The sequence below is a fragment of the Eptatretus burgeri genome, chromosome 8 (genome assembly GCF_056783735.1).
Source record: "Eptatretus burgeri isolate ZD-2024b chromosome 8, Ebu_testis_v1, whole genome shotgun sequence".
NCBI classification, from domain to species: Eukaryota; Metazoa; Chordata; class Myxini; order Myxiniformes; family Myxinidae; genus Eptatretus; species Eptatretus burgeri.
The window spans coordinates 69115496-69131944 of record NC_140968.1 but is presented as its reverse complement, the minus strand read 5'-3'; the positions used below and the strand labels follow the sequence as shown (position 1 = coordinate 69131944).

The 16449-nt window shown below is 44.7% G+C and overlaps 1 protein-coding gene across 1 annotated transcript in view; it reads right to left on the bottom strand.

Annotated features, from left to right (window-relative positions):
* Positions 1-316: 316 nt before the first annotated feature.
* The window catches only part of PEDS1 (plasmanylethanolamine desaturase 1), a 37954-nt gene continuing 21821 nt past the window's right edge, over positions 317-16449 (bottom strand). Inside the window, exons 5-7 of the mRNA XM_085892464.1 lie at positions 13714-13858; positions 6121-6333; positions 317-4134 (exon numbers count right to left, since the gene is read on the bottom strand). Of these exons, the coding sequence (XP_085748590.1) occupies positions 4013-4134; positions 6121-6333; positions 13714-13858 (480 nt within the window). The 3' untranslated portion in view covers positions 317-4012. The remainder of the gene's footprint in view (positions 4135-6120; positions 6334-13713; positions 13859-16449) is intronic.

Below are 16449 nucleotides of genomic sequence, written 5' to 3'. Positions count from 1 at the left end.
CGAACGAATCTGCAATTTCACAACTAACAAGAGTCAACACTGGGGTCTCTTCGTGACCTTGTGTCCCATATCCACTGGTTTCTATGAAACCTAACACTTATAAAAAAACACTACTCACAAAAAGATTAAAATGCTGGAATCTTGATGATGTTTATAAATCCTAAAACAGAACTTCATCAAGTTAAGTTTTTGTGGTTTTTCCATCTTCTGCACGATATTAGTCACCGTCTTATTGTAAAATGTGCAATGATATAATTTCCTCGTCATTGAAGGTGAACCTTCATAGATGCTCGAGCCTGTGATACAAGAAGCAAAGGAAAGTTGGTAAATTGTGTTTATTATCTTCTTGAGCAAAATAGATGCGATTCAAAGCAACAGTAAACAAAGGAAAGGGAATTTTAGAGATCCAATATCCAAGCATAATCCAATGCAACAGAGGATTGGGGACAAACTTCATTTCATTTGCTGACGACTACACACCATAAACAAACACCCAAAATGTTATTCAGTGCAGATTTGGGTTCACAAACATTTCATTGGTTAAAAACAAACAAACAAACAAAGACTTTGTAATGCCTATAAAAATGACATTGTTCTTCATCTTGGACCAATTAAACACTTCTTCTTTTGAAAACATTTTAAAATGCATCAAGATCCTTCCTTCACTATGTCGAGTGCTCAACATGTTCTTCTTTCTATTCTTCTTCACCACGATCTATTTCTCTTCTCCACAAATATGTTTCAAAACTGTCAACTTGGCGCTTGGTCCACCAACCATCCTCCGCATGTACAGCACCATATTTCTCCGTGCCTTCAACAATTTAAATCTCATCTCCCATCCCATGATGTTTATCTCCGTTAGTGAAATTTGGAAATCTGCATCACCTTTCACCCCCAACCCACCCAATCAAAGCTTCTTATCACCCCCCCACTTCTGCATCCCTCTTCACCCCACCCTCTGACACATTCAAACCTCCCCTCTCACTCTACCCCTGCAACCCCCCCCTCCAATGCCTCATCCTTCCCCTAATCCTAACTGTGTGGACCTCAAACAACCGAGGCAGATCTCTCACTCCAGGCCAATAAACCGGACTTCTGGTTAATAAAATCCTTCCTCCGACCGGACATCCCTGGCTCCTTAGCGTTTTCCCCCGGCCATTGTCTCCTCTGAGTTGATATGCCTGAGCCATGCCCCAGCGGCAGAATTGCACTTTCAATCAACAACTCAATTTCTTACTGCCCTTGTACTGATCTTACACCTCACAACCCCAAGGAGTACCTCTGAATGCAACTTCATCTCCATTCCGAACTCGTTTATCTGTGTGTTGTACCATCTTCTAATGACGACTCCATCTACATCTCTTTCTCTCTGATAACATGGAACAACTTTGAACCACTCATCCAAACTCTCCTTTCCTCTTGTGTGGTGATTTCAATTGTCACCATGCAAATTGGTTGGGTGTTGGTCCCTCTCTCACCAATCATGGCACTTCAGCAAAGGACTTCTGTGACTCCATGGGACTGACTCAATCTGTGAACTTTCCGACCCAGATTTCTCCCAATGGCAAATCCTCCCTTCTGGACTTAGTGATGGCTAACTTCCCTGCAAATATCTCCCGCTATTCCACCGCTCCAACTGGTTCATCTGATTATATGCTTGTGAGAGTCAACATCTCTCTGTCCATTCTCAGAGAGCCGGCTCAATGCTGGCGAGTCTGGAAGTTCACTCAAGCAGATTGGCAGGGACTGCAAGCAGTCATCTCTCTTCAGGACTGGTCTCCCATATCGACTGCCCCTGATGTTAACTCAGCCTGGGTTATTCTTGCACAGAAACCTGCTCTCTCACATGCACAGATTCATCCCATCTAGTCATCAGTTATCCTATCTTTCTTCCCACCCAAGGTAAACTTAATCTTGTGGTGAGGCAGTTGCTCCGAAACAACTTACCTTCACATCCTGGAAAGCAAACCTCACTGAAGGCAATCTCAGATCATTCCACAAAGCACACAACAAACGCGTGTGTCCACTCTTAGGAGAGCCAGAAAACAACATCTGTCCAACCTCAAGAATGAACTTTCAAACTTGTCTTCCTCCTCTAAAACCTGGTGGAGCCTATTTGTCAGTGTCTCGCGAATGCTCCCCTTCCATCCCTTCAAATGGCACCACAGCCGATTCCGATTGTGAGAAGGCCGGATGCCTCACTTCTGTGTTTGCTTCCAAATCTCATCTCCCCAACCCCTCTGTCCGTACCCACCCTTCCCAGTCATACCCAACTGCTCCTGGACTGTTTTTTTATCCCCCGCCAACCAACGAAGTTGGCGGGGGATATAGAAATGGGTTCCGTCCGTCCGTCACATTTCGTTTTTGTTCTTGAGAAGGTGGAGAAGTTTCTGTCAACCCTCGACTTTGATTCAGTAACTGGACTGGACGGCATCAGCTCACGAGTCCTAAAAACAAACAAACAAAAAACCAGTCCTCTTTCTGCTCTTTTCACCTCATCATTTGGCAGAGATCATCTTCCATCTGCTTGGAAATCAGCCATCGCTATAACATTAAAAAGGTGCAAAAACCGATTGCCTTCGTTACAGACATATCAACTTACTTCCAATCATTAGCAAGGTCCTGGAATCCATCATCACAGTTCATATGAAATCCTTCCTTTTCCTCAAGCCTTATCTCAGATCACTAACTTTGATTCGGTCCTCCACCTTTGACATGCTGCCTCTACTCATCCAACAAGGGATAGAGGCCCTCAATGTCAGACATGAGTTCAGGGCAGTCTCTCCAGATGAATCTCATGCTTTTGATACGGTCTGGCATCCTGCCTTGCTCTCCAAACTCTCTGATAACATGCAAGGACAACTCCACACCTGGCTTACCGACTTGCTCTACTCTTGTAGCCAATGCGCGGCTCTCAAAAGAATCCTTTAATCTTCTCTCCCTTTTGAGGCTGGAATGCTGAAAGCAGTGATCTGGGCCCAATTCTATTCCTAATCTTCATCAACGATCTCTGGAAAATCTCCTTTATCTATTTGCTGATAACGTCACCCTTTGTATGACATTCCTCATTCTTCAGACAGGAAGGGTGGGGCCTCTTCCCTCTTCAGACATTAATAAAATCACAAGCTGGTGAAACATTTTGAATGTCTTTCAATCCAGCCAAACCCAAATCTCTCTCTCTCTAAAAGGACCACTTGGCAACCCCTACCCCCCACCCCCAACATCTACTTTTTTAACAACCCCCTTGAGGAAGCTCAGACACTCATACTCCTGGGTCTCAACATCAACCACGCTATTTCATGGGCAAACCACATTTCAAAGTTTATCTCCAAAGCCAGTCTTGAACTGGGCATCCCCCACCACACTTGAACCATCCACCTACAAAGCTTTCATCTGCAGATTGATGGAATACTTTTCTAACACCTCCTTTCTCGTCCTGCCCCTCCCCCAACCACACTCCAAGCCCTACTCCTTCCAAATTTCATTTTTCCTGCTGAAAGTTTCCTTCTGTATCCATCCTGTCCACCCCACGGATCCTTTCCTGCTCCCCATTTCGTTCAACTGCACCGCTAGTGTCCCCCCTCTCCCACCCTCCATTCCAATTTTGTCCTTTTGCATCCTGATCCGTTCAGTGTTCACTTTTGCACGAGTATTGACTGTATAAAAAGAACAAACAAAAACAAAGTCCACACAGCATGTTTGGTGAAAATATCGCTGAAAAAAATTTGGGAAACAAGTTTTTAAAGAAAAAAAAAAAAACAAAACAAAAAATAATTTGAATTCTATTGTTTATTACTGTGATAAATAAAGTACCGAAAATAACCGAGCACTCCAACTTACCCCAGCACACATGACCAGCCACACCCCACCTGCCCCCCTCCCCTTTGTTGAGAAGTATGGAAAGGAGTCTTCTATACAGCAAGAACTGGGTGGCAGTCGGAATGAAAATAATCTTTTTTGCCTAAAATTTCAAGCTCAAAGGCCCTCAAAAAGTTCCTCGATCTCAGATGTCCTACTTCACTTTACATGCCCACTTCAAATCATCAGCACGAGGACGAGCACCCGTCAGTTTCTCAATTAGAGTCTCCAGTGTTCCCCAGAATCCCAGAAACTCCAAAGGGTAGTTAAGCCAACCTGGAAAAGTGAAAAACAAAGCCACTCGTTGACAATGACAAAAGGCGGCGGATCAAGTCAAACTGACTTGGGAAGATAAAAAGAGTGGCACTTTGCTTGCAATAAGATGCATAAACATTATGAAGAGACAGCCAATGTAGATAGAAGAAACTGCGATGTATCAACACATCCCACAACTGGAGGGAACCACCATTGAGCACTCACCTCGTCAATTATCCCCCATTACATTTCGCTTTTCTTGGTTGCTTTACAGAGCCTTCTTTGACTAAAAGGGCCGAACAAGTGTTGCTCGATTATGTCGTCCTCGTCGCAGCTGGAGACGATTGATTATGTCAGAGCTGATTGGTTGATCCCTCCAATCACAAGTGAGCAACTTGATTGGGCTTTTAGTATTTACTTGTTAACTGCTATTGACCATTGTACCTGGTACATGTTTGGCAGCCTTTTTGTTTCACGTTTGTCTATGCCGTCACTGTCACTGACAATTCAACATCAGGCGATGAAAATGGTCCAAAGGCTGATTGGGGAATGTGACGTTGGGGGTTCTCATGCATGTGCTGCTTGCAACTGCCTGCAGCTGTGGGGGAACTCAGGGAGAGTTTGAAACAGCAAAGAGCTTACCTTGTGTAATTTTTCGCAACCTTACCCGACTAAGTCGCATGTTGAACGTACACACACACATCCATCGTTACATAACGATCATGACTCGTTTAGCGACAATTTTCCTGTATTCGGGGGTTGGCAATTATAAGCTATTGGTAACAGAGCAACTCGTTTCCGTATGCAGCACAAGGCTGTGGGGTATCTTCATTGGCTGAGGGTGCGGCTGTACCACTGACACAATGCCCTCTGCTGGTTGAGACAGGAATTTGGAATTTGGCTCTCGGGCTGGCGATAGCTTGCCTACTCTTCGCGAAGAACATGGGATCTTTAACGTCCACCAACGAATGCTGGCGGATGGTCTCAAGTCAACCGTTATACTATATTGCCAAGGTTATAAAACCGGCCACCAGGTGAACAAACATCCATGACACGTAGAGTTCTCTTGTCAGTTATATCGTAAAGATCCACAACTCCAACCTCACCGCTGCCATTGCCTCAACGAAAGTCACCACGGACGCCCACCACCACCTTTTGGAAGCAACGGGGAGCAATGGGCACGACGTACCATTACAGCCACTTGGACCCAGGACGTTCAGGCATCGAACTCGGAGCAAAAGTGTGCACTGCACTCCATTCAACACCATGTCAACAGCCTGAGCGCTCTGCTCATTTACGGCCCCAATTGGGCATACGTTCGTGCCCGGAGAGCACAACCAAATACCCTGGTGCCATGTTAAGTATGTAGCTCTGTAGCAGTAGGAAGCCCGGAACTTAATGGGGCCATCTTCGCAGCCGTACCCTCACGTGGGTGGAGCTCATTTTCCATACACCATTGGGGGTGCTGAAAAACTCCTGCAGCCCGTTGTGATCCACATTTAGGCTCCTCCCTCGCCAAGTAACTATAAGACACCGTGTCAGACGCACATGGAGGCTCCAGATTCAACTTTGCTTGGTGACGAGAGGTGGAAAGTAGTGGTGGAATGGAACAGACGGAACGGGTCGGAGCAAAGGCAAAACGGAATTCACGGAGCAGAGCGCTGGGAGAGCGAGAGAGCCAAGCACCAGATCAAGCACGGTGATAGGGCCAAACAAATAGCACCAACATTTACAGACTTGATTAAGCTATTTCCTTGCACGTTCTTTCCTTCAGTCTCATCTGCTGTGGACGATTACTCTTAAGAGCTCTGTGCGATTACCCAGGCAAGTCCCGAATGGTTGCCCCTTTCAGGGCGGCCCCAACTATGCACATGTTTCAGTTTCCTTAAAAAATAAAATAAGAAGAAATAAATATTAGGGCAACATGTGAAATATTTTAGGGGTTTTTTTTATACTTTGGTTACATAAATATGAAGACGACATCCAAACATCGGCTGTTTTCCCTACCAGTAGTGATGCAAAAGTAGGTCTCATGTGGAGAAACATGGTGAATGCGATGGTGCCGCCTTGGAAGGATGAGGTGCCATTTCTGCAGCAACTCAACAACTTGTGGTAGGCCGTGATACGTGTGTGACCACTTGTGGATTTGGTTCGTAAGCGTCACAAAGACCGCCAGCACATAAACAAAGCAGTTCCAGCTGTGCCTTGCCTCGAGCTGCACTACAGGCACAAAAAAAGGAAATGATAGGAGGGGGATGGGAGGTGGGAGGTGGCAGAAGACAGACAGAAGGTCCGTGGTGATCGGTGATGAATCACAACTGAAAAGACGAGCCATCGTTGCACAACGATTAAGACTTGTTCAACGACAATTTTCCTGTATAAGGGGGTTGGTAATTATAAGCTATTGGTTACAGAGCAACTAGTTTCCGTATGCAGCACAAGGCTGTGGGGTAAGCTTCATTGGCGGAGGGTGTGACTGTGCCGCTGACACAATGCCCTCTGCTGGTTAAGGCAGGAATTTGGCTATAGGGCCAGTGATAGCTTGCCTACTCTTCATGAAGGACAACACGGGATCTTTCATGTCCAACAACGAATGCTGGCAGAGGGGACGCCCATTTACTGTGCATCCAAGGGATGGTACACACATTGATGAATCATCACCCTGCCTGTGAAACATCACGAAGACAATTTATAACTGGTCAGGATTTGATCCCAGGCGAGACAGCTTAGAGGTGAGTGCACGTACCTCTTGGTCAGGACACAGAGTCATCGTGATCAGTTGAAGAGGAACCAACATGGAGTAATTACATAGCAACAGTAGTTGGAGTATTGGTTATAGAGTAACTAACAGTATCACTTTGGAGTAACTAAAGTGATCTATGAGTCGTAACAAACAGAATTTGTCCAATATGTTTCGGTCTTGCATCCACATGAAGTGCACCGATATCTAGTAATGTCTTTGTGCTGTATGTGGTATGCATACAAGCTCCATTAGGTTAGTTACATGAGGTTAGATCACCGTTAGTTACTCAAACCATTCTGCAAACAAGACATGTTAATTTATTCCCTCACTGCCCCCACCCCATCCCTCTTTCCTTTGCAAAGTCTCCTTTTCCTCCACTGCTGCGATTGGTTCATCTGATCATGTGCTTGTGAGGGTGAACATCTCCGGCTGTTGCCAAAGAGCTGTCTCAGTGCCAGAGAGTCTGGTGCTGGAGATCACTGGCAGGGACTGCAAGCTGCCCTTTGACTTCAGCACTGATTTTTTTTTAATCTCCACCACCAGTGATATTAACACAGCCTAGGGATTTTGCAACAGACCCAAACGGCATCAGCACACCAGTCTTACAAGCCTGCTCTGCCACTTTTGCGCATCCCGTTTCTGCTCTCGGTCATCTTGCATCTACTTGGAAGTCAGCAAACAATACTGCAATATACAAATATGGCACAAAAACAGATCCTCTTAACTGGACCTATTAACTTACTTTCATTTATCAGCAAAGTAAAGGAATCCATCTTCACAGTTGACATCAAATCTTTCCTTTTATCCAACAGCCAGGTTTCAGATCATCACTTTGGATTCAGACTAGGTCACTCCATGATTGACATGCTGCTTCTGCTCTTCCAACAATGGACGGCGAAAGACATGAGATCAGCATTTGACCGTCAGAGCTCGCCTTACTCTCCAAACTCTCTGCCTAACAAGGACACCTCTCATTACTGACTTCTTCCGTTGCGAGTCAGTGTGTGGCTCTCAATGGGTTCCTCTCATCTATTGATGTGCCCCAAGGCAATGTTCTGAGGCTCAGTGCTGCAACTCATCTTCGACGATCGTTCTGACTCTGGAAAATCCTGCTCATCTTATTGGCGATTATTCCACCCTCTGCTGTTGGATCACTCATCCTTCAGATAGCAATATGGCAGCCTCTTCCCTTTGGAAACCTTGACAGAATCACGAACTGGTCCAACAGTAGGAATGTCTGTCTACCTTGACATCGACAATCATACTCACACTTACATTCACACTCAACACACAGGAGCATCCAGCACATGCTGCCATCTCCTTCCTTAACAAACCTCTTGAAGAAGTTCGGTCACTCATACTTTTTGACTTCACCAGCAGTGATATTTTTGGGGCAAACTCAATATCCAGGTTGGTCGACAAAATCAGCGACTGACTGGGCAGTCTTTCATCATCGAACAAGGCTTTTATCTACAGCTTGATAGAGTACTGCTCTCCCCACCTCACACTTCTTGATGCCATGGAAACCAAGGACCTCAAAAATCATTGGAATCTACCGTGACGAAGCAGAGTTTTTACTCGCAGAGAGTCTACATCCTGCAGAACTACCCCCCCCCCACCCCACGGTTTCTACAGGGCAGACAAAGTTCTGTCATTAACCCACTTGTGGTGAAACTCCCAAAAAACCAAGGTCACTACTCATCTCAACTCATTTTTCTCTCACCTGTGGAATTCTCAGTTTGTTCAATCCCATTCTTCCCTCCAAGACCTCAAGATGGCAGTTCATCACTTCAGATAATCCCCGATTCATACTCATGATCATTAACCATGCCCAAGCAGATCCCTTTCTTGCAAGATTCGGGTGTTTACGTCCCTATCCTTCACCCTCGCAGTTTTTACCTGCGATATGTCGCAGAACAACAAGAGCTCCGCATGGTTGTTGTTGCCGTTGTGGTTTTGTTTGGGGTCGATTTTTGAAATATACTTACTCTTAGCGTGCCTACATTTTTGAAATGTGCCTACTACAGCTGTCCGACCACAAAATTGGTCAGACAGCTGCCAGACCCCACCCACATTTGTCGCTCGACTTCACCCACCATGGTCCCCAGATGAAATAATGTGGCTGCAGTCTTGGTTTTCTGGTGGGCTGTATGCCTCTGCTGATTATACACTGCCTGGGTTTGTTTTGTCAGATTTCCATTGGCTTTGCTTAGATTGAGTGTTACTCATGATGAGGGTCCCCAGAAAAAAACAAACAAACAAAAGAAACCCCACAATCATACATATATCGAATAAAAATTATGAGTAACGTTTAATCAAGCCCTTCAGCACGCACGGTCCACCAATCCCTAAAATAAATAAATAAATAAACAAGCAGTCATAGACAAGTACTTACAAAATCGTCAACTTGACCTCTGACCTTGTCTAATAAAAGCTGTCTCTGGAGAAGGTCGCGACGCAAACCAGAAGTTTATACGATGATTCTGTACCAAACCATCAAAAATCGTAACGTCGACCGAAGCAAAAATCTCCATTTCTCCACGCAATTATTTTATCAGTCACAAAACCGTAATATTCGGCCATCCACCAACAATCTTTACATAATCCGACGGCTTCGCGAGTCAGGCATGCGACGATAACGTTTATTGGGATAAAAAATGACTTTTAAACACTATCTTTATCAAAAACACCATCAGCGTGCACACGGAAAACCTTTACGTGATTAACGACGCGTCTGCTCGAGCGCGCTGCACCTGACGAGCCGTGACGCGGCGAGTGAAATATTTTTTTATACAATCTTAAAACGTCTCCAAAACATCCGATTTTTTACCAGAATTTCGACAACCGAGTTTTAAGCATCCTCAGCGATCGCAAAAACCGAAGACAAAATTAAAATCGAAGTTAAAACGAACTCGTAACGTCGATCGAAGCAAAAATACTCCATTTCTCCACATGAATTTATGGAATTATGTTTGACCTCACTGTGACTTTGACCTTTGACCGATTTTGACCAAAATCTAATCAGCGCTAACCATCACCCTCCTGAATCACATGGTGTAATTTGACATTGGTAGCTTCTTCCGTTCTCGAGTTATCGTGCCTACAAACAAACAAACACACACACACACACACACACACACACACATGAACACACACACAAACAAACACACAAACAGAGGACGGACGTCATCAATATACTTACGAAATCTTTAGATTTCATTAGTCATAAAAACAACATTACCCCTCCGTGTTGGAGGCTCACATGGATCACGTGGAGGTGTTGAGTTCATCTTTCAATAACACATTAAACTCGTGTTTCCCAATCAGCCTGTTACCAGATTTTGTTGCAGGTTATGACCACAGCACGGTTATCCTTATTGTTTCATCCCTGGTTTTTGCTTCTTCTTCTTCTTCTTCTTCTGGTGTTTTAGTTTGTATACCCTATGCATCCTTCTATTCCCTTGATCTCATTCTTCTTCATACCTATTCTTCCTTCAAGTGTCCAGCTACCTTGCTGTTGGTGTATTCCCCACTCTTCCACCATATTATGTAAGGTTGTGGTTCATCCTGAGTTTGAGGTCTTCAGCAAGTCTCAATTTCAGATGAAGAAGAAGAAAAAGAAGAAAAAAAAGAAGTTCATGGAAGAGCGAGCAAGGTAACGGATGCTATGTACTGACAGTGGGACATTGGTTAGACACAATAAGCATAGAAAACAACAAGAATATCACTCGGTAGGGCGCATACCTCCGCCAGGGTGAGCAATTCACGTTTTCTATCCAAAAGGTATCCATCTGATCTGCGAGACGAGCCGAAGGGCACCTCGATGACCATCGTTCACGAGCCCCACAGCCGTTTCGAATCTGTGGGAACAACCTGGTCGCGGTCTGATCTCCATCGGTGGAACGAGCCGATATGGAGGCAGTCACCCTTTCGGGTGGCCACTTCTCGACAGGCAAGCACCTCCAATCAGCATATCACAGGATCTTCCTCGAAGAGGTTCTCTCGTTGCGCTGGGAGCCAATGGCCAGCGTTCCAGGGGTCTGCTGCTGAGTATGACGAGCAAGATTTATATCAAATCTGGGCTGTCGGAACTGCGAGAGCAAGAGCTGCCCTTGACAGTCTCGCAGCATGTGGAGGGGCGCGGTGTCCTTCAGCCGACGGGCCCAAGAATTCCCCTGAAAATATTTGGTCAGCACTTGGTTCCGACTAGTGGAGCATAGCAAAGAACTTCCCTGGTGGTTTGCGTTCGGGCACATGGCCTGGGACCTCGCGACCCGGTGCCCCAAATGCGCTGCATGAATCGCCGAAGTGCTCCGGGTGGTTCACCCTGGGCTGACCTCATGGGCCAGATCCCACGGTTTACTCCCATATGCTCCTCTCCAATCAGGCGGCTTCGGACTTGTGCCTCGTAGAAGCCTGGCCCCCTAAAGACGGGACGCATTGCTGGCCGCCAAATCAGGCGGGCCTGGGCATCGCTTGCCTACAGCTCCCAATGGGATGCCGATTTGGCTTGCTTGTGGCCTTGGCTTGCAGGGGGGTGAAGGGCTTTGGCAGAGTGTGCCTCTGCCGATGGATTCCCCCACCCCTATTTGATCACGTGCCCGACCCGCACTCCCTTCAGCGGTTCAGTTCGACGCTTCCCGGGGATGCCAGACGGTCTCAGAGATCAAATGACGACCTGCTGGGCCACGGACTGCATCCTAATGATGGGTGGAGATTCCGTGAAGCGTTGGCAAATTTCGCAAGGAAGTGTCATTGGGCACATCACGAGGCAGCTTCAGCAACTCCAGAACTGATGGAAATCGGCAAGGGGAGTTGATCCCAAAGCACAAATCCTGCGGATCCTGGAGCGCTTTTTACAGCCTTCAAGCCCATGCGGTGGTCTGGGCCAGGCCCGAACTCGGTGCCAGTGTGTTGAGGGAGAGGGGAGGAGTTTCCCGCCTCGTAGGAATGGGACTGGGGGAGGGGGGGGCGGTTAGCTCAGCACCGCCACACAGCGGCACTGGGGTACACCTGGTGGTCTGGCCTGATCGTTCTCCAAAAGGAATTCATCAAGAATGATAGGCCAGATCTGTATCCGGACACGAACCAAAATATAATTGGCTTGTTCTGGTCACAGATCAAACTAATCCACCTAGTTTTGTCACAACTTGTCCACAACTTTTTAAAACATCATGCTATATATCATTTTTGGTCCCATCTCTCAATGTTGAAGAATCACGAAAAGAAAAAGATTTTTTTTTAGAAATTCTTTTCCGGATCTTCACCAAAATTACATCAATTCGTCCTTGTCACACATGCAAACTTGACATAAAATTTTGTCTGAATCCATCCACAACTTTTTGGAATATCCTGTTCACCACAGAGAAACAGACAAGTCAGACAGAGATCGAGAAGGGTGAAAAAACAACCTCTGCCCACATTCGGTGGCAGAGATAACAATAAAATAAAATAAAATAAACCAACGGCAATCAGTGGTGTGTACCTCCGCCAGGTTGAACAGTTTACGTTTTGTATCCCACTGATGGGCCAGATCTGCATCCAGACTTGAACCAAAATCTAAGCAGCTTGTTCTCGTCACCGACCCGACTCATCCACCAAGTATTGTCATAATCCATCCACAACTCTTTGCAATATCCTGCTATGTATATATAAAAACACACACACACACACACACACACACACACACACACACACACACACACACACACACACACACACACACACACACACACACACACACACACATACACACACACACACACACACACACACACACGTTTTGGCTGCATCTCTCAATGGTGAAGAATCACTTGAAAAATTAAAACGTTCTCATACCCAGATCTTCACAAAAATCAAATCAATTTGTCGTCCTACGACAATTTAAGTTTGTATACCTGATATGGTATACAAACCTGACCAACTCAACCTGACCAAGTTTCATCCTTATCCACACATAAAACTTTTTGAGATATCCTGCTCACAGACAAACAGGGGTGAAAACACAACCTCCGTCCACCTTTGGTGGTGGCAACAAATATAAAAGGTGGCATCTATATTCAAAATAAATTCATGACAAAGGTGGGGTAAACTCCATTTCCATCTCTGCCATGAAACCATTTCACTTTTGATCTGAAAAAGAAGAAGAACCACGACCTTCGCAGCTTCAAATGCAACGGGCTGCCAAAGCACTTTTTCCTTGGCGAGGAGGCACAATTCCAGACGGGTCGCGACTCCGACGCAGGATATTCGAAAGGCTCATTCCTCCCAATAAGCTGGTACTCATTTTGCCAACCTCAGAAGTCAGAAGGATAACAGGCTAAATAAACCCACATGGTGTTATTTTAATGGCACAACAGAGGGCTCAAACTCAGAACCCTAAGGTCTTAAGCCAGCCATCTTAACCGTTAAGCCAACACCAGGCTCGAAATGAAGAGGTAAGAAAAATAAATAAATAACAACAACAACAACAGCAACAGCAACAGCACTCTTCGACATCACGCCAACTGATATGCCTCTGCCCACATTTTACATCATTTTACATACTTGTACAAAGTACTTTTACAAAATCCCTTCAGCTGTTCTCAAGTGTCACATTTTGACATGACATGACCTCTTGACCCCAAAATCGAATCAGTTCATCTTTGCATCACCATACATACTTGTACCAAGTTTGACTTGGATCCCTTCAGCCGTTCTTAAGTTATCGTGGCAACGAGAATCTATCACGGATGGACACACAGCCGGACAGACAACCCGAATACACAAAGCCTCTGGCGACTTCGTTGGCAGAGGCATAATAAAAAAAAGCAAGTAAAAGGAAAGGGAGATTGAAGCTCAGACCCATTTTGGCAAACCTGCTGACAAGGTGACGAAACTGCAAGCCAAGACAGTCATTGGCAGCAACGTGAGCATGCAGTTATCACCATTGGTCTCGATCCAGTCATGACGTGTTATGGCAGTTGGGTCGATGTGGTGTTCCCGGAATGGGCGGATAAATGCCTGGAAAAGTAGATGAAAGCATTATCATATTTCATGTTTTACAACACCTTCATATTTCAATGTACACGATCACATGATTCTTCTTCTTGTTCTTTCGTATGGCAGCTATCATTTTATTGGGGCACAACTATGCCGCTGATGATGTGCCCACATACCAGTACACTGGTACTCATTTCGCCAACCTCGGAAGGATGACAGGCCGAGTCAAGCTCACGTGCTGTTAATTCAGTGGCCAACGGGGCTTGAACTCAGGACCCTAGAATCCCAAGCCAGCCACCCGAACCATTAAGCCAATGCCAGGCTTATGATGGGTATGCAGTGACAAGCAAGAGGACTCTACTTTGTGGGACATTTAAAAAGTGACTGATCTTAATACAGTACGTGACAAAACTAGAAGAGGCATAGATACAAACAACAGCAGACATGTTGGGAATATGACAAAGATAAAGAAACATGAGGAACAAGGAGATTACCAAGACATAAAGCAAGTTCCAGTTGTAAATTTGAGGGCACAGAATACTGGGGCCTATATAGTACAAGCGATACCCGTGCACATGCACGGGATAGCAGTACAACATAGCTGGTAGCAGACGACAGACCGTACACGGGGAATGACAAAAATACGCATTGTGCAAAATGCAAGTGGTACTATGGAACGCCAAGACTTCCCAAAAATTGTCGGCATGTCCGCTAAGTGCCACAGCAGTTTCATAGGGATCGTGTGATGGCGAGCCGAGTTTTTAGTGTGCAAGCTTGGTATTATAATAGAGATTATGCAAATCTGGATGGTTTCTCAAACGACATCGAAAGAAAAGTCAAAGAAAACAGTCTCATATTAAAGAGTAGGTTTCGGGTCGCTGATGACTTCGCGTGATTCGAAGGTTGTAATCACATTAATAATTTAATCGTTGGGCAATTATTTTTGTTACATTTGACACTCAAAATATGCTAAAATTAACTTTCAAGTCAAAACTTTTGTCAGTGGTCGAAAAACAGACCGGAATTTACCGAAGATGCTATGACGTCACGTTCTCCGAAAACTTCGTGAACATTCGGAAACAGCGTGTGAACAATGGCGAGATGCGAATCAGAGAGTGATTTCAGCGGCGATGAAATTGAGTGTTTTCATTCCGATATTGCCGAGGACGAGTCGGAGGATGATGGGAATTTATACTATGGAGTTTCTGGCCCTGAGCCATTTGCAAGTGCCAGAAAACGGCCTATTTCGTGTACAAGTGGCAGGACTGACTGCCCGGCAGTTCACACCGACAGACTCCACCAGACAGATTGGTTTGTAGATTTTCATTTTCTTGTTCGATGCATAAATTAATGTAAAGTTTGATTCGCTTGTGACTTGATATAATAATTTTTAACCCTCTAGTCACTCAAGAGTCAGAAATAGAATGAATCAATAATGGACCCAAATATATTATTCACCGTCGCCTTGGCGTTGAAGTCTTTCTGACAGCTGAGCTTGACCCCAGCGAAAGTGAACAGTTCGAACAAACCCCAACTTTCAAGAGACTGTTGTGTCATATAAATACCAAAACATGTTTAGCCTCATTGGGAAATATTCTACCAAATTTCGAAAAAAAAAAGTGGGAAATTGATCAATTTTTTACAATTGAAATGAAATAGCCCAATTTGCTGATGTTGTTAAAAGTAATTTAATCAATAATAAGTTGATTTGTTGAGAAATTTTTTCATGCTTGTGTTTTTCAGAAAGTTTATTTTTGTGTTTTTCCATGTACTCTTTAAGAATACATTTCAAGGTTTTTCTCACTTAAACTCAACAATTGATTCTGTGAAAGAGCAGTATCTGGAGAACTTGTCAACCAACAACTCATATTCACAGAGTGGTGATCAGATGTGTTTATGCCTTCGTAATCCTCGGCTGTGAAATGGTCACGACAAATGACAAGTCTATCCAAAGAGTCCTCTTTACCCGTTTTGTTTGTACAAATCTTATCCACTGCCAGCGAATGTTTGATGCCTTCGGGAATCGGTGGGAGCGATTACCCGTTTTCCAGCCATTTTCGCAAAACATGACGACACACGTACGAGGCATGATGGACAAATATCCAAATAACTTTGTTCTACAATAATTCCAAATAAAAAAAGGAAAATATAGACAGTTGCAAGCTCAAAAAAAGCGAAAGAACGGCCCGCTGAACTGGACACTTCTTCAATGAGCGAGTGAGCGTCCGCTTTGTTTTGGAGAACGTGACGTCACCATCCATATATGACACGCGGCTGTTTTTTTTCAACAGCCTTGAGAAATAACAACTTCGGAGTTAAATTTCATCAATTTTCGTGAGGCAACCACAATAGTTTGCATCAAACTATTTAATGCACATATAATCATATTGATAAATTTTCAGAACATGTTTGGTGACCCGCAACCTGCTCTTTAAATGTTTTTAATTTAACATGTAAAATCATCAAGGGCATGGTATAACGAGAGAAAAATGTACACTGGCAGATTAAGATGTACGTAGATCAAGGACAGCCAGGGGCCAGAAAGAAATGGCATGAAGGTTTTGATGGTAAACAAGACGGTTTACAATTGCTTTGAAAAAAATAAATAATTA